The sequence below is a fragment of the Gopherus evgoodei genome, chromosome 1, assembly GCF_007399415.2.
Source record: "Gopherus evgoodei ecotype Sinaloan lineage chromosome 1, rGopEvg1_v1.p, whole genome shotgun sequence".
Classification (NCBI taxonomy): domain Eukaryota; kingdom Metazoa; phylum Chordata; order Testudines; family Testudinidae; genus Gopherus; species Gopherus evgoodei.
In genome coordinates this window covers 298,037,304-298,061,549 of record NC_044322.1, presented here as the reverse complement: position 1 = coordinate 298,061,549, position 24,246 = coordinate 298,037,304, and the positions used below count along the sequence as shown (strand labels likewise).

Genomic DNA, 24,246 nt, shown 5'->3' with positions numbered 1-24,246 from the left:
TAGGAGTGCCAGGGCTCAGGAGCAAAATACAGGGCCTGGGGCTCCGGCCGCCAAGGAGCTCCAGGCCCGTTAAAGCACTGCCGGAGCTCTGGCAGTGATTTAAAGGGCCCAGGGATCCCCGCAGCGGCAGGAGCCCCGGGCCTTTTAAATCTCCACCGGAGCCCAGGGATTTAAAGGGCCTGGAGCTCCAGCTGCTGTGGGGAGCCCCGAACCCTTTAAAGCGCTACTCAGGCCCCGCTGCCGGAGCTCCGGCGGTGATTTAAAGGGCCTGGAGCTCCAGCTGCTGTGGGGAGCCCCGAACCCTTTAAAGCGCTACTCAGGCCCCGCTGCCGGAGCTCCGGCGGTGATTTAAAGGGCCTGGGGCTCCCTACAGCGGCAGGAGCACCAGGCCCTTTACATTCCCGCCTGAGCCCGGCGGCTGGGCTCCGGTGGGGATTTAAAGGGCCAGAGGCTCTGGCTGCCGTGGGGAGCCCTGGGCCCTTTAAAGTGCTGCCCAAGCCTCGCTGCCGGAGCTCTGGCAGTGGCGCTTTAAAGGGCCCGGGGCTTTCCACAGCAGGTGGAGCTCCAGGCCCTTTAAATCCCCACCCGAGCCAAGCTGCGGGAGCTCCAGTGGCGGTGCTTTAAAGGGCTCAGGGCTTCCCGCAGTGGCTGGCGCTCCGGCCCCTTTAAATCCCCACCTGAGCCCAGCTGCCGGAGCTCCGGCGGTGATTTAAAGGGCCCGGGGCTCCCCGCAGCGGTTGGAGCCCTTGGCCCTTTAAATCAGCGCCGGGGAAGCCGGTCCAGTCCGGCACGGCGTACCAGCTCTTGCTGGTACACTGTACTGTACCGTACTGTACCGTACCGTACCGGCTTACTTTCACCTCTGCTTCAGCTACGAGAACAACGTAGCTGAAGTCGACTTATTTAGATCTACTTACCACAGCGTCTTCACGGCGCTGAGTCGACTGCTGCCAGTCCTCCACCGACTCCGCTTGCGCCTCTCATGGTGGTGGAGTACTTGAGTCGATGGGAGAGTGCTCGGGGATTGATTTTATCTACACTAGACATGATAAATCGATACCCGATAGATCAGTCACTACCCATTAAATATAGATGTACACTTAATGCAGTTAGTGGGCTGTAGACTTTAGGAGAGTCATAGGAATAGCAGCAATAAACACAGCCCACAATGTTCTGCATAATCATCCCACAACCTTTGAGAGTATCAAGCCTTGCTTGTGATCCTACTTAGCAATGCCTGTGGACCTTGAAAGCTCTGTAGTGCTAAATGCGGCCCTTACAGTGAGCAGGGTTAGGCTTAGTGTGTGGGTTGGGCTGTAGCCATGGACCTTCTAGGGTCTATAGAGTGTAGAGAACACCTGAGGACCTGGAATGTTCAATAACAGATCTTTGGACCCTGGAAGCTCGATAATATTAATTTATTGTAGGGAGCAATTATGCACACTAGCTGGAGGATGAATTAGGATGAAACCTTTACATCAAGATTGAATGGCTCTCTGAAAGATTTGATAGGTCTTTCCCATGTCTGACAACTGTGATTTTATGCACGCAGGAAGTAAGTTGAGTACCATTCCTCTACAGCTCTAGTTTAAACGCCACTGCTGGCATTAACTGAGAGAAACCTGGGAGATCGTAAGTGCAGGGCTGTAGGCGACAACTCAGACTGTTGTGCTGTGTTTTTAAAGTCTCTTCTCCCCACCACCCCCCGCATGTCAGTCTGAGTGAAGGAGGAACTACCTACCTGACTTGGGGCTGTGTTGCGCTGGCTTCTGTTCACGTTGCCTCAGGACGAGCATAATGTTAACTAACATTTACTTCAATGATGTTTTAGGTGTAGCCCAGTGATCGGGACAAAACAGTGTTTTACAGAAGTAATTCGGGGTGGAGGAGGAAGGGAGGAAGTCACGGGACAGAAGTATTAGGTTGCTGGGCAGCCTGGCAGGGGGCTGGGCCCCACAGGTGTCGGGCAGCCCGGCGAGGGGGCTGGGCTCCTTCCACAGCTTCCCCGGGCATCAGCACAGATGTGAGCAGCTGCGGGACGTTTCCACACCACAAACAGCCCCATTAGCTCCCGGGCTGGGGCGGGGGTTCCTGGCACAAGTGGGACATTCACCAGGCTCGGCCCGGCAGTCACGCCGGCTCGGGCATTGCTGGGGCTCCTTTGCCCGCAGGTGAAGCCACCCCCCAGGATCGGTCTAAAAACCTAACCCAGCCGCTCCCCTGCTGGGCTCCTGCCGGCCGCTCCTCCGGGCTGGGGCAGCGCAGCCAGCGCGTGAGCGAAGCAGCTCCCGCCCCAGGGAACCCGCGCCGGCATCCGCCCGCCGCCACCGGCCACACAGGAGCCCCCCTATCAGCTTGCATCAGCTGCCCGGCCTGCCAGGCGCATAAAAGCCGCCGCCGCCTGGGCAGAGCAGAGCTCATAGCGCGCTGCCTGTAGCCGGTTCCCTCTGCTGTGGCGGAAGAAAACTACACCCGGGTCCCCATGCAGCCCGCAATGATGATGTTCTCCAGTAAATACTGGGCCAGGAGAGGGCTCTCCCTCGACTCAGCCGTGCCCGGGGAACACCAAGGACTCGGCAACCTGACCGTAAGTACCGCGGGCTGTCACGCTGCTGCCGCCCAGAGCATTCGTGTGCTTGATAACGAGTGACTCTGATTAACATACATTGTGCGCCCAAACTCTCTCCATTGCTGTTTGAAGTATGTACGTATTCCCACGCGGTGCTTACCGAGCGTAAACATCTATCTCATCCAGTGATGTTCTAGAGATATACAGGGGGAAACCAACAACATCGCGTCTCTCTTGGGATGTGTTTTGTGCTCAGCTGGTGGGCAGGCATGTGCTCCGTATTTTAGGGCTTTTTAAATGCAAAAAGTAGCATCAAAGGTTCTGCCCGTTTTTAGTACGTGGTTTCCAAAGCAAGCAACAGAAGTTACTGAGAACTCTTGAAAAGAAAATTGTTGTAATCTTTGTTTCAATATTTAAGAATAGCAATTAATAGCAATTAAAAGACATTTGGTGATAGCAGCAAAAACAATAAAGAAAACAAGCATGCAAGGAAAATAACAAGCACAACTATAGAGGCAAAGCAGATAATATTATTCTTAGATTCTTCTAAATAAGTCATTTTTATTCGACTAGCTAATGCTAGAAATAGTTTACAGATCGCGGGGACACCCTGAAAGCTACATATTGGTCTTGCGTTTTAATAATAATTAAAAATATCGAATGACATTCAGTTTATTTGTAACTAGGTTTGATCAATTCCTTCTAGTCCTAATCACTACTAGTAGTTTTGTATCGTGTCTTCAGATAAAATATAGCAAAAAGCCTATTAAACTCTACAGGCAATATCAGAGCGAATCGCCATATTTAGTACTCTTAAAATCAACAGTAAATGAGTTTGATCTCCATTCAGCTAGTTAGTAATTGTGTGCCTAATGTTAACCGTGTAAGCGGTCCCAGCAGAGTCACTTGGACTAACTTGCACTCTCAGAGTTAGACATGTGCTTAAGTGTTTGGTTGAATCAGAGTCAATAAGAGGAAAATACCTAAGTCATTGTATAGACCCTGATCTTGCAATTGATGCTCCATGGACAGCACAGTCTATCGTTACAGTGCCAGTTGTACCTTTGGGACCAATTATTTTGAGAAACATTTACACTGAATTGGTGAGTCCAGCATTTTAATAGAGTGTGCATATTTGGCTTTGAAATATTAGAGTTTTGATTCCTCAACTGGCAGAGATACAATAGCATATAGAAAAACATGTAGCTAAAAATGTCTCCTCAGGTAAAAATACTATCGAAAGATGCAAACTAATCTTTGTAATACGATCTGGAGACCCAGCAGATACTTTGGTATTTTCAAAGCGTTGTTACACCAACCGCTTCACGATTGTAAACACGTTATCTGTATATTTTTGTATTTACAATGCTAACATACTTCATACATATTAATCTACTTTGACACTCGAATAACTAATAGTAAAACAGAGAGAGAGAGTTGTATATTTACAGTTGTAAAATGTATCTCCTGTGGAAAATTTGAGGTCAGACCCTCAATTAGTGTAAATCAGCATAGCTTTATTGGATTCACTGGAGTTATGCCATTTTACACCAGCTGTGAATTTGACCCATTGTCTTTATAGTAAAGACGAAATACTCCTCTTTGTGCTACTATCATATGAATATTTAAGTGTTTACTCATCTCTACCTGTTTTATTGGCATTATTGATATCACTGGGAAATGGACTAAATGGAGTAATCTGTTCTATTGCCCATATAAGACGTTTTAGTGTTTCTCTCTTCACTAGGATTCTGCTTTAACTCTATGATTTCTTGAATATTTACACTTGCTCCTAATAATAATATGGCATCATCATTAGGAAAAAAACATCTACAAGTCATTATTTAATCACATATAGTAGTAACCTTATTAGCAATGCAGGTTAAATTCTCACAGTATCTCAGCTTCTTCTATGATGCTCATCTAGTTTTCACAGGCTGAATGGTGGCTTTCAGCAGACACTTCAGGTATTATCCATTTGATACAATTACAGGAACTCATGGAGCTCAATCTTGTGAAGTGCTGAGTACCATCATTTCCCACTGACATCAATAGGTGCTGAGCACCTTTCAGGATTGGGAAGTTAATTAACCTGCTTCTCTGCATTTTCCTTCTAAAAATGGACACAAAATAGACTGCAAAATTAGAAATAGCATTTTTGTCAAAGCACATGTAGGCCTCATGCTTGACATATAAGTTATCTCCCAAATAATAATTGGAAAAAAATGTTTAAGTATAACAAAAAAGATTAAAAACAAACATGAAATATGTGCTCCTGAATTGGAGCCTTACAAGTTAACTATGCACTTGTATGCTTTCCTGAATCAGGGCCTAAAAGAGGCTTGCTAGCTAAAGACAATGGGGTGATCCATTTCATAGGTACAAACTCATGCAGACCCTGTCTACACTTGAATTTTAATCATGTTATAAAACTGTTTTAACCATTAAGTGTAGACACAATCTAAACATAGTTCCAGCTGGATTGATTTCAGACAATCCTATCGCCCAATATGGAGCCAGACATTGTTTAAAACTGTTTTTTTTTTTTTTTTAAAGTTTGAGCATAAAATAGGGAACTAGGCCCACACATGGCTATTGAACCACTTGGCCCTTTCTACAAGCTCTAGATAAACTGGATTCAAATAAGTGTTGACTGGCCAAAAAAAACCGTGTGCGAGCCTAGTTTCTTGCTAAACTGCACGCAGCACTGGTGCCCCTGCACTTGTTGCTAACACTCAAAGTCATCACTAGAGAAATTAAATTGGTTAAAGCCGCTAGGGCAGTGATGGGCAACCTGCAGTCTGTAATCTGCTGGCAGGCTGCCAGACTATTTGTTTACGTTTGCATTGCTGCCCACAGCTCCCATTGGCCGGGAGCAGTGAACCATGGCCATTGGGAGCTGCAGTCAGACGTGCAAATGTAAACAAACTGTCTGGCAGCCCACCAGTGGATTGCCCTGGCAGGTCGCAGGTTGCTCATCACTGCTCTAGGATGTCTGTGTCCACACAGACAAAAACACCCCAGATGATTTACAAAAACTCTAATAAATGGTTAGAATAGGCTACAGTTTTTAATTGGTTTTGTAACCAGTTAAAGTTTATCTGGTTCAGCTTGTACTGCTTTAGTGCCAGTGTGGACTCAGAGAAGCTGAAACATGTCAGCAGGGCTGGCTCCAGGCCCCCGTGCGCCAAGTGCGTGCTTGAGGCTGCATGCCACGGGGGGCGCTCTGCTGGTTGCCAGGAGGGTGGCAGGCGGCTCCAGTGGAGCTCCCGCAGTCGTGCCTGTGGAGGGTCCGCTGGTCCCGCAGCTCCGGTGGAGGATCCGCAGGCACGCCTGCGGGAGATCCACCGGAGCCGCGGGACCGGCGAGTGGCAGAGCGCCCCCCATGGCGTGCCGCCGTGCTTGGGGCTGCGAAATGACTAGAGCCGGCCCTGCATGTCAGTTGTCATCTCTCTACCTTCCCATCATTTATGGTGGCTGTGTGACATATTCCAGAATGCCTAGCTTCTGGGAATTGCAGGCTACTTACCCAGAAGATATTGTAACTTAAATGGTTTAGGACATTGCTAGTATGAACTAGCCTGGGGGTAAAACTTAAATCAGTTCAGCTTGGTTAGTCTAGCTGCACTGAACTGTCTGTACTGAAACTATGTCAATTACAGATTAGTCCTTGTTGTCAGTAATGGAGATTTATTTTAGAAAGGATCTGATCCAATTTTAAAAGGATTTAGCATAAAATAAGTTTTAAATACTGTGCCTGGTCAATGAGGACCAATCTTATTAAATCTGCTTTTGAACACTGTGTTTGGGACTCAGGGTAAATCCTCAATTGGAGTAAATTGGCATAGCTCCACTGGAGGATCTGATGGAAACAAGGAGGTGATCTGCCTCAGGGTTCCCACCAATTCTTAAAAATAGAGTTTTTTTGTTTTTTGGTTGTTTTTGTTGTTTTTTTTTTTTTTTGAAGAGTTTGAACATGGCTTTAAATGTTTCAGACCTTGTTAGTTGCCCTCCAGTATTGTTGGCTCCCCCTTCCCCAAATCGCTGGTTCATTGTTTTTATCTCAAGAACAGAATTTACCAATGAACAATAAAATCTGAAATGAACACTGTGGCCAAGATAGTCATGTTTTTTGGTTGCAAACATCTGAAACACTTTTAAAGGGGTCTGATTTTTCATAAAGTGCAGAACATATGCCCTCTGAAGATCTGTCTGCATTCAGGTATCTCAAGCACGACACCCAGTGCTAGTCACTTTTGAGAATCTTGGCTAGTATTACTAAAGCTCTTGATTTAGATGGACTATTTAGAGGCATCTCAAAAAGACTTTAAGCTGTGGATATTGTACTATTGGAAAATTTAGAAGGAAATTCAGTGCAAAGAGAATCTTACAGGTGTAGGAAGCTCAACAGTGTAAAACTAAAAAAAGGAAATGCTCCTTTGGGATAAATGGACTGTTCTCAGGAGGTGAGACTTAGTTGGATTAATTTTTTTAAGAGGTTCAGTTAATTCCGATTTCTTCTATGATAGACAGAGCTTAAACATCACTGATTATACAAATTAAAAAGGAAGAGAATAGCTTTTAGTTCATTAGGAGCAATGAAAAATAGGTGGCAATATTAAATCTAGTGCAACGGAGAATATGAAGTTTCTGCTTGTGGCTTTTACGGACAATTCAAATGATTTCAAAATTCTGAACCAGATCATCAGCTGGTGTCAATCGGCACAGCTCCATTGCAGTCAGAGCTACAACAATTTAGCCAGATGAGGAATTGTTCCATCCAGTCTTTGTTTATTACCTATAACACTGCTTTAATGGTGTCATGATTTGTGTCCTATTTCTGTATTGGTCTCTTATGTCTCTGATATTTGCCTGTTACCTTTTCTGACTTTGAATATGCTGCTTACCCTTTTTTATAGTCTGGATCACTTTAATTCAGGTGTTTTCTGACAAAAGCTGTCTGTGTGAAAGGAATATTTGATATTTTTCAGAAATACGCATTGGAAACTATTGTATTTTGTATCTACTTTCTTGCAGCCAAACAGAGCCAGTTCTGGTAAAAATGATGAGAAGAAAGGGAGTAAAGGAAATGGCAAAAGTGAATCAGTTTCTGAAAGAGGAAAGACAGCTGTAGTATTTTCCTTGCAAAATGAAGTTGGTGGATTAGTGAAAGCTCTCAGACTCTTCCAGGTAAATATTACAAATCATTCTAATTATTGGAATGGTTAGGGACATCTCGATCAATTGTCAGCTGCTGTAAACTGGTGTAGCTCCGCTGAAGTCAAAGCAGCATGTGCAATAACACTTTTTCCATTTGATTACTAACCAATCCAGCAAAGTATTTAAGCATGTGTGTGACTTTGGGCACATATGTAGTCCCCATTAAGTGAATGGACTGCTCATGTGCTTAAAGTTCTAGCTGTCAAAGGCCCCGATCCAGCAAAGCACTAAAGCTTGAGCTTAAGTTTTTTAAGCACGAGTCATCTCATTGACTCTAATGTGGGTGTTGACTCCAGAAGGACTGTTCATGTCCTTAAAGTCAAGCATGTGCTTATGTGTGTTGTTGGATCAGGGTCTTAGGCAGTAAAATGGGAATTATGAAGCCTTAATACACATTAAGGCCCTGATACAGTTGATTGCATATGGGCAGAGTGCTAGCACAGCAGGCTGTCCAGACGCTATCAGTTACAGGAGTGAGGCTGTGATGTGCCAGGGGAAACGCCCCTAATACAACTAGATATGCATTCAATACCAGAATACATGTACTGAAATATCTTATTGAGTTTATAACAAGTAATCAGGGTGGAAACGTCTTTTATTGTGAACATAAGTATTAGATCAAATGTATTAACCAAGGTTGAAACATACCTTTGTGTAGGAGGCCAGAGGAAAAATTGTATACCATTTAAGCCCCTGAAGGTGCACAGGGATTGGCAGAAACTTGTGCTTGGCCCTTTACCCTGGGGTGAATTTTATGTAGAATGAAAATACATACCATGTAGGGACCAAGTGTAGATAGCAGCCTAGATCTCTTCAGATTTGGCATCCTTTAATGGGTGAGGAGGAAGGAAGTCAAAAGTAATGGATTAGTTGACAGGTTTGTGTCTCGTGCATGCAAAAGTAGAAATCATTATGAATGCTTTGCAATCTCCTCTTGACACTCATTTGTAGATCAGCAGCTGTGGTGGGAGAGTTCTATCACGGAAAGACATCATTAATGATTAAGCCATTTTGACACCCATATTCACTGAGGGTTGTAGATCTTGCCAGGGTCATTATTCTAGACAATCAGTTGGTCTGGACTTTCATTTTGTTACTCTTAATCCAGGTCATTCATAATTAGTACAAGAAAGATAGATGAGAAATTATCACAAAATAAATGTTCTCTTAGCTTGTCAAGAGAGAGATTGAATAAATGCAGTTTCTTGTACCAATTGTGTTCTTAGTTGGAAAAACTAAAATATACTGAAATTAACACTGACAATGCACTGAATATTTTATATCTAACTTTGATATCAGTGTAGCATTGTATTATCATTTTTAAAACAAACATAATATCCCTTGTACAAGATGGTCTTGGTAAATCACATTGAAATCTCCTGTGAATATTATAGTTATCATAGCCAGCTAATGAGAGAGAACAATTTTTACCTTAGGCTAGCAGTATTTTTTCTTTAACTTTTTTCTTTGACAGTACTATGCTTTTAGTTGTAGGCTGAGTATTTTGAATGTAAACTTCTATTACTTTAAAAATATATTTAACAGAAATTCATGCTACCAATTTTGTTTTCGAAATAAATTTTGTTTATACTTAAACAATGTCCAATGTTTCATCTTCCCACAGGAGAAGCATGTGAGTATGGTTCACATTGAATCAAGAAAATCCAAGAGGAGGAATTCAGAGGTAGAAATTTTCGTGGACTGTGACTGCAGTAAGAAAGAATTTAATGAACTAATTCAGTCGCTAAAGTTTCAGACTAACATCGTAACTCTTAATCCACCAGAAAACATCTGGACCGATGAAGACGGTAAAGCTGCTTTATTTAGAAATTAGTAAACAGTTCATTTAGGAACCACACCAGTCTTACCCTCTCTAATATTTTCAATTTCCACTCTGTCTTCCACAGAACTTGATTGTGTCCCTTGGTTCCCCAGGAAGATTGCTGAATTAGACAAATGTTCACAGAGAGTTCTAATGTATGGCTCTGAGCTGGATGCAGATCACCCAGTAAGCATGAAATAAAGTCATTATCTTATTTGGATTTTAAATCCTAGTTGCAGAGCAATTTGTTATCCACAATAGAATTTAAAAATAATTTTATAGATAATTATTCATATTGTTTAATCAGTCGAGTTATAAGCACTATGGCAAAGATTTTCAAAATTGATTAGCAATATTGGGGGCCTCTTTTTTTTGGCACCTTAAAGGGACCTAATTTTCAGTAGGTGAGTGACCAGCGCTTTATGAAAATCAGGTCCCTTTAAAGGGTGTCATTGAATGCATTCATTCAGTTTCTTAAGTTGGGAGACTCAAAAACTGAGGCACTCCAAAATCACTTTTGATCCCCATTTATACACTGCGTTTGTTTTTTAAAATAGATGCAGGATAAAAACTTTAATATTCTAAACAGTTTGGGTTATTGTAAACCCAGGTTCTGCCACAAATCAAAGAATATGGACATTGATATGAATTTTTATTTAATGTGGGTGTAGGAGAACAAAGCATTTGAAAGAATGGTCGCCCTCAAACTAGTGGATAGTTACAAGGTACAATAGCACAATACACTCCAATCTCAGTATGAATACAGTTCATGGATACGTTTCTTACTTTGCTTTCTGAAATCAGTGCCAGTGTAGAAGTCCCTGTTTCGTACCTTGGTAATGTCTAGATATTCCAAATCTAAAGCTAAGAACTCATAGTCCTTAGTAATTATTTGTTTTCATTCAGTCATGGTTTTCTTCAGCATATGTCTAACCTAAGAGACCTTAAGAATGAACTATAATGATAAGCTGCTAGAAGAAACTCCTCTGTTTATATTACCTGCATTTTTGCTGCTCTAATAGAGGGGCAATCATCAAAGTGAATGGAAACAATCAAAAACTTTCCACAACTGTTTTGGATGGCTTGCTTCTATTTTGGTTTTCAGAATGGGGAGAGGGGCTATATAGAGCATTTGAATTTAGTAACTGGGGGCGGGTGGTGGTAAACATTCTGTAAGATATAACACTCATTGGAAAAATTACTGTTTCACAGGTTACTACCAGTAGTTCAGAGTCATGTTATCGACTTGTCGTGGATTCTCCCCTGTATTGAGGCTGCTTTGCTTTGTGCTGTGGTGCGAAGTGGCCCTATATGGTAGGGAGGATCACCTTAGTTAGGAGATCTTATAAGGGTCTAGAGCCAGCACATCAACTGCTGTGTCAGCCCCTCTCTAATACCTATGTTGTGGACGAGGCTGAGGAATGGTCAGGCATTACTAGAGCTTCCCTGTGCCTTGCTGACCACTGGCTTCTGTATCAGTCCCTAGGAACCCTTTACACCTGGTTTAATTTACATTTATGTAGTTTGCAATAGCTGAAGGCTGCTGTATTGGATCATTCCCCAAGGGGGTGCACACCCTAAAATCCTGAGTCATTCTGTGCACTTCTTTATCATGGATGAGGATAAAAGTCTGCATCTTTGGAAACTCTCAAATCTGCAGCATACTTTCAGCCACTAATAGTAACTTTGCTTCAAACAGAAACATTTTAGCCTCACGTGGCCCATCACAATCATCAGCTTAATATTGTTTTATATTTTGAGCTGGTGTCTACACTGAATATATAAGGCAGGTTTCTGCAGATCACCTTAGTTTTATAGATCATGAAAAAAACATTTGCATGACATGAAAGCAGAGCATGTGTTACACTTTAGAAAACTCGGGTATAATTTACACCACATTTGTGATCCTACGCAGAAAGCTAGGACTTAGAAATGGAAAAAAACCTACTGTTGGACACCAATAGACTATTTCTGGTCCCTTCTCTGACCCCTCTCTGGAGTGTATAGGGGATATGCAGAAGTCATAAAGGGCCATAGAGAATTACCCCTATGCAGGGGCAGCACAAGGCCACCGTGGGTATGTCTACACTGCAGTAAGACCAGGGTTTGAACTCAGGCTCAAGTCTAATCCCACTTCTGTCTTACTCACCCAGCACTTGGACCTAGTGTCCCAGGACCACATGGGAGTGGAGGGTTTGAGCCTGAGTCGAGTCAAGTCAAGGCACTGGGCTCGCCCCCTGGACTCATGCATGGGAGTCCACCAAAAGTATCCCACAATCCAATGGACTGACTTTCTTTGTCCTCTGATAGTCAAGTTCAGTGGACAGTCAAGTTTTCCCACACTGCACCATGAACAAAGGGGTAGAACCGGCCACATTTTGGGAGAGCACTGGCAAGTCTTGTCTATGGGTAGTGGGACTTGGACCTGCCTAATGCAATGTAGATGCTGGAGCCCCAGACTGGGATTAAAAAATTCTTAACCTGGGGTTACAAATAAATGTAGGCACTCAAGCACTAGGTTCACAAACCCAGTAGGGGTCTGCAGAATGGGGTGGGTCAAGTAGAGGCATGGGCCTTACCAATAATTGTTGGGGGCATAGAACTCCTCCAGCCCTGGGGCCACGGCTAGGAGAGCTCACTCTCCCTGCCACCTGGGGAGGAGAACGAGCTCCTACTGGAATGCGGGGGAGGGAGGGAAAAGTAAGTTCCTGCTAGAGTAGGAACCAGGGCAGGGGGAAGAGAGGCAGGGAGGGAAGAGTGAGCTTTTACCAGAGCTGGGAGGAGCGGGAGAGTCAATTAAATTTCTGCACATGCCCCATAAACCCTGGATCTGCTCATTCAAATTCTACTACCACTAAACTTACACTGTCATGTAGACCAGGGATGGGGAACCTTTTTTCTAGCAGGGGCCATTGACCCACAGAAAAAGCAGTCTCAGGCCACACACAACCCTGGGAGGGGAGGGAGAAGCTCAGGTCTTCCCCTAGGCTCCAGGGTGGGGGCAGAAGTGGGTTCAGGGTTTGGGAGGGGGCTCTTGGGCAGGGAGTAGGGGTGAGGGCTTCAGCTGGGGATGTGGGTGTGACAGGTTGGACTCCCTGTGATGTCATCTCATGCTGGGATGCCACTGAGGCAGATTATTCTGCCAGCCTGGGCCCCCTTTTAGCTGGTCTTGCTGGGCTAGGCTCCCCAGCCAAGCATACAGGCAGGGCCCCAGCCAACTGCACAGAGAGACAGAGATCCGCTCTGAGAAGGCTCAGCTTAAGGGCCTTGCCACAGCATGCAGAGGTTCCCCCCCCTTGGAGTACAAATCCAAAATTATATGAAATCTGTCTCTTCTCTCAATGTGGAGGAGGGTATGCCCCCCCCCAAGTTAGAAATCACATAAATTGGGTTATCTTGTAAACCAGAAATAAATTTATTAACTATAACAGGTGTATTTTAAGTAGCTAAGGAGGTAGTGGACAGAACAAGGCAGATTACTAAGAAAATAAAACAGCATGCAAACTAAGCTTAATACACTAAAGAAACTGGTTACATGTAAATTCTCACCCTAAATGTGTTTCTAATAATTTTTGTCACAGGCCAGGTGCCCTTCCAGCCTGGGTCCAGTTCTTTCCCTCAGTTCAGTCTTAGTTGTTTCCAACAGTCATCTTGGGTGCAGTACCAGGGGAGAAGTGATGACCTGGATTACCTCACTCTCCACCCTTAAATAGGATTTGCATAAGGCGGGAGTCCTTTGTTTTCTAGTTTGACCCTCACCCCAGCTTCTTGTGGAAAAGTACAGAATTCAAGATGGGTTCCACTATCAGGTGACTTGGTCACATGCCTCTGTAGGGCCCCTGGAGCCATTCTTCACAGGCAGACCCACACATTCACAGGAAGACTAATCTCTTTTACAGTCCATCGTCTCTTGCTGATGGGCCATCAGCACTGTCGGGATTTTTCATTGTTGTACCTGAAGCGTTAGCAGGGGGCATCACAGAAAGTAACATAGTTAAAATATAGGTACATAGTCAATATTCCTAATTTCAGATACAGAAATGATACATGCATACAAATAGGATAATTGCATTCAGTAAATCACAACCTTTCCAATGATATCTCACGAGACATCTTGCATAAAGTATATCGTAGTTATGTCAAACCATAAAAGCATATTTTCATAAAGAATATGGAATGACACATCACAGTGGGCTCTGGGGTGGGGCTGGGGATGAGGGAGTTGGGGTGCAGGAGGGGGCTCTGGGCTGGGGCTAAGGGGTTTGGAATGTGGGAGCAGGCTCAGGACTGGGGCTCAGGACAGGGTGTTGGGGTGCAGGGTGCAGACTCCAGGAGGAAGTTCAGAGCTGAGGCAAGGGGTTGGGTTGCAGGAGGGGTGAGGGCTCTTGGAGGGAGTTGAGGTGTGGAAGGGGGTTCTGACCTGGGTCAGGGGGTTCAGGGTGCGGGCTCCGGTTGGGTGGCGCTTACCTCAGGCAGCTCCCAGTCAGCAGTTCAGCATGGCTGAGGCAGGCTCCCTGCTTGCCTTGGCTTAGCGCTGCTCCCGGAAGCGGCCAACATGTCCCTGCAGCCCCTAGGCAGAGGTGTGGCGAGGGGGCTCTGCACTGTGCACACTGCCTGCACCCACAGGTGCTGCCCTTGCAGCTCCCATTTGCCGCGGTTCCCTGATCGCACCTGTGCCTAGAGGCCGCAGGGACGTGCCAGCTGCTTGCGGGAGCTGCGCAGAGCCAACTGGACTTTTCATGGCCTGGAAACCCTAGCTTCCCCCTCCAGTGGGGTAAGCTGGTGCTTGTGGCTCAAGCCCCATAGAGGGCGCCAAGCCTTGGGACTTCTGGCCCATGGCATGGAGACTTGCTGCAGGCCGGATCCAGCTTGTGGGCTGTAGGTTCCCCACCCCAGTGTAGAAATATCCTCTGAGCTCTAGGACCAGTCCTGTTAACCAGTAAACAGAAACAGAATTTTGTTACATGTGGCACACTCTTGAGTCACAACAAACTGCCATCTGTCCCTTGCTACCTGGGCCTACAAAACCATTTGCCTCTCTTAAAAGAGGGAAAAGGTATCCCCCTAACCATTGATCCAAAGTCTGCAACTTATTAACTCAGCACTTGCTTCATAAAGCTTTTAAACAGTCAAGGTAACTCCAGTAAGGATCAACAACTTTAGGCCTGTATGAAACCTTTTCCATAATTTTCCATATAATAAGTGATCTCTCTCCTGCTATTCTTCTCCACCCTGTGACAAACAGAAGTTAGGGACACCATTCCTTACCCATGTTCTTATGTTCTTTCTCTCTAGATGTACGCTAGATAAGTCATGCCAGTGGAACAAAGGCAAAATGTGTCCTTCAAACATCTGAATGATGTTGCAAGGCCTCTGCTGTCTCGGGCTGTGCTTGAGAGTAGGAGGCTTGAATGTTTTCACAATCCCTTTTGATTTCTCTCCTACATCCCCTAGAGCTGCTACAGCTTGAGCTAAAGTCCTGTAACTGGTTTCAGAGTAGCAGCCATGTTAGTCTATATCCACAAAAAGAACAGGAGTACACACACGTGTGCATTCATGCTCTTTATAGTGGCTGCTTCTTGCCACTGTGAGTGCACTAGCTGCAGCTGGGAGCCCCATGATAGTTACAAACCCAAAATTTTCTGGAAGCTTAGGCAAGCAAACAATATGCATTTTAATATGTATTTTTTATGCATCTAGGAACAAAGAATATAGGCCATACTTGCAGTAGGGGGAACTCTATCCTGGGAATCAGTGACTCTGAAAAAGATGTGGGGATCATGATAGGTATTCAGCTGATCATGAGCTCCCAGTGTGATGCTGTGGCCAAAAGAGCTAATGTGATCCTGGTATGCATAAACAGGGGAATCCTGAGTAGGAGTAGAGAGGTTCTTTTACCTCCATATTTGGAACTGGAGCAACTACTGCTGGAATACTGTGTCCAGTTTTGGTGTCCACAATTCAAGAAGTATCAGAAGGATACTTCAAGAAGGACATTGATAAACTGGAGAGGGTTCAGAGAAGAGCCATGAGATTGATCTAAAGGATTAAAAAGCACGTCTGATAGTGATAGACTCAAAGAGCTCAATCTATTTAGCTTAACAAAGGGGAGGCCAGAGGTGACCTGAGTACAATCAATAACTACCTATACGGGAACAAATGTTCAATAATGGGCTCTTCAGTCTAGCAGAGAAAGTTACAACATGATCCAATGACTGAAAGTTGAAGCTAGACAAATTCAGACTAGAAATAAGGTGTAATTTTTTTTTAGTGAAGATAATTAACCATTGGAACAATTTACCAAGGGTCAAGTGGGATTCTGCATCACTGACCATTTTAAAATCAAGATTGGAGGTTTTTCTAAAAGTGTTTTAGGGAAGTTCTCTAGCCTGTGCTATACAGGAGGTCAGACTAGATGATCACAAATAGTCCCTCTGGCTATGAAATCTATGAATTGAAGCTATGTGGACCAACAGCCATTTTCCTACTGTTTTTGTGTTTTTTGTCCATGCCTAGTGATGGGGGAGAGTGGTATTTTTTCTGGTTACACTACTGCTCAGTTGAGTGGGGCGAGTACAATTATAGTTTCTGGGCTGGTATGCCTATTTGAAATTAAATTTAAACCCGCTCCAATCTTGCCCTTGAAATTGACACTTACTACGTAGCCTGAAAACTGAAGTGTGTCTGAGTGTTTTGTATATAAAGAAGAGATGTTGCATATGGTTTAGAGTAATGGAAAGTAGTATAGCCTACACATGTTTACATTACACATACCTCCCTCTGTGGCTGATCCTCAAAGAAAATAAGTCCAATAAGTCCAATAAGTCCATTACAGCCACAGTTACAGGCCTGGAGTACTAACAAATTTATTTGAGCATAAGCTTTCGTGGGCTACAGCCCACTTCATTGGATGCATGCAGTGGAAAATACAGTAGGAAGATATATATATATATATATATATATATATACAGACAGAGAGAACATGAAACAATGGATGTTACTATACCCACTCTAATGAGAGTGATCAGTTAAGGTGAGCTATTACCAGCAGGAGAGAGAGAAACTTTTTACCACGATTTTTACCACTACAATTTTTTTTCTCTCCTACTGGTAATAGCTCACCAAGTATCTGATCACTCTCATTAGAGTGGGTATGGTAACACCCATTGTTTCATGTTCTCTGTGTGTGTGTGTGTGTGTGTGTGTGTGTGTGTGTGTGTGTGTGTGTGCATATATAATCTCTTCCTACTGTATTTTCCACTGCATGCATCCGATGAAGCTTATGCTCAAATAAATTTGTTAGTCTCTAAGGTGCCACAAGTACTCCTGTTCTTTTTGTGGATATAGACTAACATGGCTGCTACTCTGAAACCAGTTACAGGACTTTAGCTCAAGCTGTAGCAGCTCATGCTTTAGCTCTGGAGGCTTTTTGTTCAGTTGCCAGCGTGATAGCCAAGATGGTGGCCATCGCAGTAGTATCTTCAAAACAAACTCTTCATGAATTCTGAGACGCTTCAATTTTCAAGCCGTGAAAGAACTGTGATGCATGAGCCTAGCATCCAGATTTTTGCCTGCTTGGGAGACTCCAGTCAGGTCATGGAGGTGTTTGGGTGGGCTGAAGTTGAGTCATAACCAGTTTTCCCATACTTAATATTTTTGGCTGTATGATGACACTAGTGCACAGCACCTCTCCTGGAAATGTTCCTTTTGGAGGAAGTGTGACACTAGTTTATTTTTCTCCACATTAAAATAGATGCTGTTAATCAGAAAACAATATAATTAAACACTAAGTAAACACTTGAATGATTTATTTTAAAATTCTTACAGCTGATTTTCTTTGTCTTTGCTATAAATTAATCTTGTCTTACTTTCTTAAGGGATTTAAGGACAATGTATATCGACAAAGAAGAAAGTATTTTGTGGATGTTGCCATGAGTTATAAATAGTAAGTACTGGTATATTTCTTTTCTGTGCTGCTATATTAGAAAAAAATTCCACTCCACTAAATTCTGTTAGCATGAAGTTTTGGAAAAGACAAGTGAGCCATTCAACTTTGACAAGTTTAGCATATGTTACAGATGACAAACCCAAAGCTTGAAATCCTATAATTTTCAGTATAATTCTAAGCAAGTGGGGTGTTTAGAGGCTAAGTGCTACATTTCACCATTATATTCCTGGCTAGTTTAATGTAAGGAGCTATTTTACAAATGTTTGCATATCCTATAATGAAATTAATCCATGTGCCATGAACACAGACACCTCCTATAATTGGCCTAGAACCGTGGTCTTTTAACTCCAGAACACAGACCTCTAGCACTTGAGCCAAAGAAGAATTCCCCCACTACAACTGGAAACCCTTTTCTCCCTCCGGAACAGCCACCAGAGGGCAGCATCATGCAAAGTGTTTGCATTATTAGAGCAGATAGTCAGAAAATTCCCAAAGTATTTTTTCATCAAAAAAAGCTAAATTGTTCAAAATGAAATGTTTCATGGAAACATTTAGATTTCTATGAACTTCTCCCCCGGGCAGAAGTAGGCATGGCAGGAAGTTTGGAAGCCCTGAGGCTCCCAGCAGGAGGTTCCAGATGGGACTCCCAGAACTGCTAGGAGCCTGGAAGTCCTGTTGTCCTTGACTCTGAAGCAGTCAGCATGGTGGGGCTGCCTCAGAGCTGCAGACGCTGGAAGCCTTCAGCGCTCTGAGGCAGGCAGGCTTAAAATGGGGATCTCAGGCTTCTACATTCCCAGCCAGGATCTTGGCAACCCAGGAAGTTGTTGAGGCTCTCAGGGTTTATAGCAGGGATGGGGAACGTCCAGCCTGTGGCAAGTCTCCACACCGTGGGCCGAAAGCTCTGAGCCTCCATGTTCCCACCCCCCCAATCCATGGGACTGGAGCCACAAGCACCTGCTCCCGCTGTGGGGGGAAGCCCTGAGCCTTCACGCTCTCCCCCTGTGGGACTGTGTGTGGCCCCTGCCTGATTTTTTTTTCTGTGGGTCAAGGGCCCTTGATAGAAAAAAGATCCCCCACCCCTGGTTTATAGACTCCCTGCTCCACAGTGGAGAATTCATGTAAACTTAGGGAGTGCCCTGGCTGTTCCCTGAGGAGTTGGTGGCAATGCAAGGAGTATCTGAGTCAGGACCACTGTCTGCTCTGTTTTTGTTTAGCAAAAATCAAATGAAAAGGCTTTGATTTTTTTCTGAAATGAAATATTTTTAGTATTTCTTCTCCGGGAACTTTGAAATTTCGTGTGTTCGTTCTGATTCAGAATGCAAACTTTTTTGAACAGTTGGAATGTCCTGTGGAAGGGAAATCACATGTTTCAACCTGCTGTATTCCCTTTTACCTGGGATTCACAAGAGTTCAAATCCTACAACCCTCACAGTTACAAAATAAATCACACTCACGTCTGCTGAGCTGGGAGTAGAATGCTGATTCTAGACCTAAGGATACTTATTTCCCAAAACACTGCCTAGCACTTGAACTAAAGGAAATCTCTGTGAGCTGGCAATAGGCATAGCTGGTAGCAGGAGAGGCTGCAGAGATGGCACACGCAGTCCTTGGGCAAAGGGAAAGAGAAAGAAAAGCCTTACATTGCACCTCTAACCAATGAATGAGTGCCAGCCAGTCTGATGTATGGGAAAAAATGAGGCCTCAAGGTATGAGGTAGAGGAAAACAGAAGAGGTATATGTGGGGGTAGAGTGATAGTTATGTGCCAGCTCCACAGAGAGAGAGAGAAAAAGAGAACCAACTTATAAGGCCAGAACATAGAGCAAAAGTGGGGAAATGGTCAGTTACAAATTAATTTTAAAAGACAGGATGAGGTTTGAGGCAGCTGATTGGGAAAAGAACTTCTAGAAAAGAATAAGAGTATGTGAGAATTATCGAAGAGGCAGCAGGAATCCCATCGGAGGGTAGTATTAAATCTCTGAGTTTCTTATCAGAACTGTGAAAGGGAAAAGCAAATAATTTAATCCACAGAAGTAAGGAAAAACATTAAAATCAATGGTACGAAGAAGGAAAACAAGCCATTTCAAAACTTATACTCACAGGAATCTGTAAGTGTCTGAGGAACCAGCAAGCCTAAACAGGCTGACCATTGCCCATAGATACACGCTCACTGGAGTGCCTATGTCACTACCTAGGATTAAACCAAGCTGTTAGAAGTGTTACCCTGTTCTCTCACAGCTGAGAGAACATTCCTGAGGTACAGGAGACAGAATCATAAAATGTTTGTGAGGAAAAATGCCTAGATCATTGATTCCAGCCATAGATAGCACATAAATAGGGACATTAGAAATATCTTAAATCCTGCAATGGCAAGATGATTTATTTGGTCCTCCAAGAAGGATGCTTCAGCTATTCGCCATGTAACAGTTCTACAGTAATGCATTTGTTTGCTTGCAGTGTGGGAAACAGCCAAATTCAAAGCTAATCTTGTAAGACCTATTTTACCCCTGCATAAAATGCAGAAAATGATAGATCGGGCTTAGCAGGTGCATGCAAACATCAGTTGCAGTAGTTTAGTACAAAGTTTTCACAGGTTAAAGTCAAGTAGTTGGGGCAAAGAATACGTTGAGCCTGCTCAAAGTTACTTCAGTGCAAATTACAGTGAAGTCAATGGAATTATACCAATATACAACCAGTGCACATGAGTTGGGCCCTTTTATAATATCCTGTAGTTGATGATAACCAGTGGAATCCTGGTTGTTGTGGTGGTGTTTTTTTTTTTTTTAAACAAAAGTTCCCTAGGGCCAGATTCTGCTCCCATTGCTCACAAAGAAAGGTTCTCATACAAAAGGCTCAGGCCTGCTTCTGTTGAAGTCAATGGGAGTTTACTATTAAACTCAGTCAGGATTTAGCCCACAGTTTTATATATATGCCTCATTCTGTTTTGTTCCAGATCAGTTAAAAATGTAGCATATTCCCTTTCACTTCTCTCTTGCTTCCTCATATTTTGGTGAAGTTTCCTCTCCCCATTTTCTGGTATTGGAAGCTAATGAGACCATTCTAGGCCTAAACTTAAGCAGTCCTTTCGGGGAATTTCCTAGGGTGCTAGATATTTGGCTCATGCTTTTTCTGTGTCAGGTATGTTACTCTGCAAATATTTTGTTGCTATCTGGACAGTTGAGTGAGTGAGATATTTCATAACTTATCCCCCACCAACATGAAAAACTCATCAATAAATAAAGTGCTTTTGGGCTATTAGGATCTAGTGACCATGGTCTGATTAATATTTAAATCGCTAATATCTTCTGCAGTGATTCACAAACTGCAATTCGTGGTATACTTGGTGCTGGCTAGTTGCATGGTGCTGGCTCTCTCCCTTGTTTCCAGATAAGTCATATTAAAAGAAGATAAAAATCCATTAGCTATTTTCTTAGTGTTACTTTTCCATGTAGTTATTGTCACAAAGTTGTTGGGTTTTTGGGTGGTGCGTGTGTGTGTGTGCGCGCGCGCGTTTCACCAAACGCAGAGTAAGTGGTACGTGCAATCCTGAATGGGGTGTGGGTGGGTGACAAGACCATCTATTAATTATTAGGATGACATTATGTGGAGAAAAAAGTGGTATGGGACTATTTAAAAAAGTTGGATGAGCACAAGTTCATGGGGCTGGATGCATTGCATCTGAGGGTGCTAAAGGAGTTGTCTGATGTGATTGGAGAGCCATTGGCCATTATCTCTGAAAACTCATGGTGATCAGGGGAGGTTCCGGATGACTGGAAAAAGGCTAATGTAGTACCCATCTTTAAAAAATGGAAGGAGGAGGATCCGAGGAACTACAGGCCAGTCAGCCTCACCTCCGTCCCTGGAAAAGCAGGTCCTCAAGGAATCAATTTTGAAGCACTTAGAGGAGAGGAAACTGATCAGGAACAGTTAGCATGGATTCACCAAGGGCAAATCATGCCTGACTAACCTAATTGCCTTTTATGATGAGATAACTGGGTCTGTGGATGAGGGGAAAGCAGTGGACGTGTTATTCCTTGACTTTAGCAAAGCTTTTGATATGGTGTCCCACAGTATTCTTGCCAGCAAGTTAAAGAAGTATGGGCTGGATGAATGGACTATAGGGTGGCTAGATCATTGGGCTCAACGGGTAGTGATCAATGGCTCCATATCTAGTTGGCAGCCGGTTTCAAGTGGAGTTCCCCAAGGGTTGGTCCTGGGGCTGATTTTATTCAATATCTTCATTAATGATCTTGAGGATGATATGGATTGCACCTTCAGCAATTTTGCTGATGACACTAAACTGTGAGGAGTGGTACATACTCTGGAGGGTAGGGATAGGATAAAGAGGGACCTAGACAAATTAGAGGATTGGGCCAAAAGAAATCTGATGAGGTTCAACAAGGACAAGTGCAGAGTCCTGCACTTAGGATGGAAGAATCCTATGCACTGCTACAGACTAGGGACTGAGTGGCTAGGCAGCAGTTCTGCAGAAAAAGACCTAAGGATTACAGTGGACGAGAAGCTGAATATGAGTCAACAGTGTACCCTTGTTGCGAAGAAAGCTAATGGCATTTTGGGCTGTATAAGTTGGGGCATTGCCAGCAGATCAAGGAACATGATCGTTCCCTTCTATTTGACATTGGTGAGGCCTCATCTGGAGTACTGTGTCCAGTTTGGGCCCCACACTACAAGAAGAATGTGGAAAAATTGGAAAGAGTCCAGCGGAAGGCAACAAAAATGATTAGGGGGCTGGAGCACATGACTTATGAGGAAAGGCTGAGGGAACTGGGATTATTTAGTCTTCAGAAGAGAAGAATGAGAGATTTGATAGCTGCTTTCAACTACTTAAAAGGGGGTCCCAAAGAGGATGGATCTAGATTGTTCTCTGTGGTAGCAGATGACAGAACAAAGAGTAATTGTCTCAAGTTGCAGTGAGGGAGGTTTAGGTTGGATATTAGGAAAAACTTTTTCACTAGGAGGGTGGTGAAGCAGTGGAATGGGTTACCTAGGGAGGTGGTGGAGTCTCCTTCCTTAGAGGTTTTTAAGGCCTGGCTTGACAAAGCCCTGGCTGGGATGATTTAGTTGGGAATTGGTCCTGCTTTGAGCAGGGGGTTGGACTAGATGACCTCCTGAGGTCCCTTCCAAGTCTGATATTCTATGATTATGGGACAGTCTGATCTCCTGCGTACATCAGCTGTTTTGAGAATGGTCCTTGACTTTGTGTCCAGGCTCAATAGTAAATTAAGGATGGGTTTTTTTCAAAAGGGCCCTAGTGTAGTCAGGTGCCCAGACCCCTTTTGACTTTCTACCCCTCATTAGTCTCCACACTGCCAATAGTCTTTCAGATGTACCTCTTAGTTAACCAAAGGCTGAAGTGCTAACTCTGTTTGGTCATTCTTTAGTCTCATTGATTTCAGATAAGTCAAGAGTGAATTAGTACTCAGTATTTGGTCTCGTAATAGGAAAACTAAAGTTAACCAAACTCTCCCTGTTGTTTTCAATGTTTTCCTTTCTTGTCATATGCTGTTTTGTTCTCTGCTTTTCTTATTCTGGAGATTGCAGAGTACTCTTATTAGTATTGCTAACACTACTCTGATTGATTTAGTGAATTTCTCTGGAGTTAATGGTATCTGTTCCTTCACATACAAATATAACACTTACATACTTTTAATTTTCTCTTGCCAAATCAAGCCTATATTTTGAATTCATTACCATCCCCAAGAGTTAGTAATTTTTCTGCACTACCTACAAATACCTGCTGTGTTGTAATTTTCTTGTCACACAAGCTTCCAAGTCAAACTAATTTCAATCACATTCTAATTTTATTTGTAATAGGCCTAAGTCCTAGCACGTAGGGGAAGGCACATATTAATTTCATGTTCTTTTCAACTTTATGCATCCCTTTTTAGATTTTTCATTTTTCTTGTTTGTATCTACTTTTGATTATTTAAGCAAAAAAAAAAAAAATCAGTAGAAAAAAACAACTTGGCAGGAAAAAAACAACCCCTTGAAAACAGCCTATAAAAGTTATGATGTTTTTCTATAAAGCTAATATCTATACAGTGAGGGAGGGCATTTGTATCTTGTGATTAGTTACAGAATACATTTTCTCTCTCTTGCTTACACTCTCGTTCACTGTTGCCTATTCACATTTTTTACATAGATACCAAATGCTCTAGGTTGGTCTGACTTAGTCACCTGGGTGGGGTTTATCTGCACTGCAGCTGAGATGTAATTCCCAGCTTAGGTAGACATACACATGCTATTTCTGCCCAAACTAGTCTGTTTACAAATAGCAGCGTGACTGTGATGGCACAGGCAGTGGCATAGGCTAGCCCCTCCCAAGTACAACCCCATCTGAAATCCTAGGTATATATTTGGGTGGCTAGCCAGAAATAGGGTGACCAAACAACAAGTGTGAAAAATTGGGATGGGGATGAGAAGGTAATAGGAGCCTATATAAGAAAAAGACCCCAAAATCAGGGCTGTCGCTATAAAATCGTGACATCTGGTCACCCTAGCCAGGAAAAAACCCTTAGCTTTGAACTTAGAGATGGATAAAATCTTGATCATCCTTAGTTATCAGTTGGAGTAAAGCCTCCACTATAACTAAAGGTAGTAAAAGTTCAGCAGCACATAATTCAGGTTTGGGGCTACACTGTTCATTGCACAGATTGCAGATTCATAAC

At 43.4% G+C, this 24,246-nt stretch overlaps 1 protein-coding gene across 1 annotated transcript in view; it reads left to right on the top strand.

Annotated features, from left to right (window-relative positions):
* The first annotated feature begins 2,383 nt into the window (after positions 1 to 2,383).
* Positions 2,384 to 24,246, top strand: part of TPH2 (tryptophan hydroxylase 2) — a 77,493-nt gene continuing 55,630 nt past the window's right edge. The window contains exons 1-5 of the mRNA XM_030554095.1: positions 2,384 to 2,587; positions 7,607 to 7,759; positions 9,414 to 9,597; positions 9,697 to 9,797; positions 17,489 to 17,556. Coding sequence (XP_030409955.1) covers positions 2,483 to 2,587; positions 7,607 to 7,759; positions 9,414 to 9,597; positions 9,697 to 9,797; positions 17,489 to 17,556 — 611 coding nt within the window. The 5' untranslated portion in view covers positions 2,384 to 2,482. The remainder of the gene's footprint in view (positions 2,588 to 7,606; positions 7,760 to 9,413; positions 9,598 to 9,696; positions 9,798 to 17,488; positions 17,557 to 24,246) is intronic.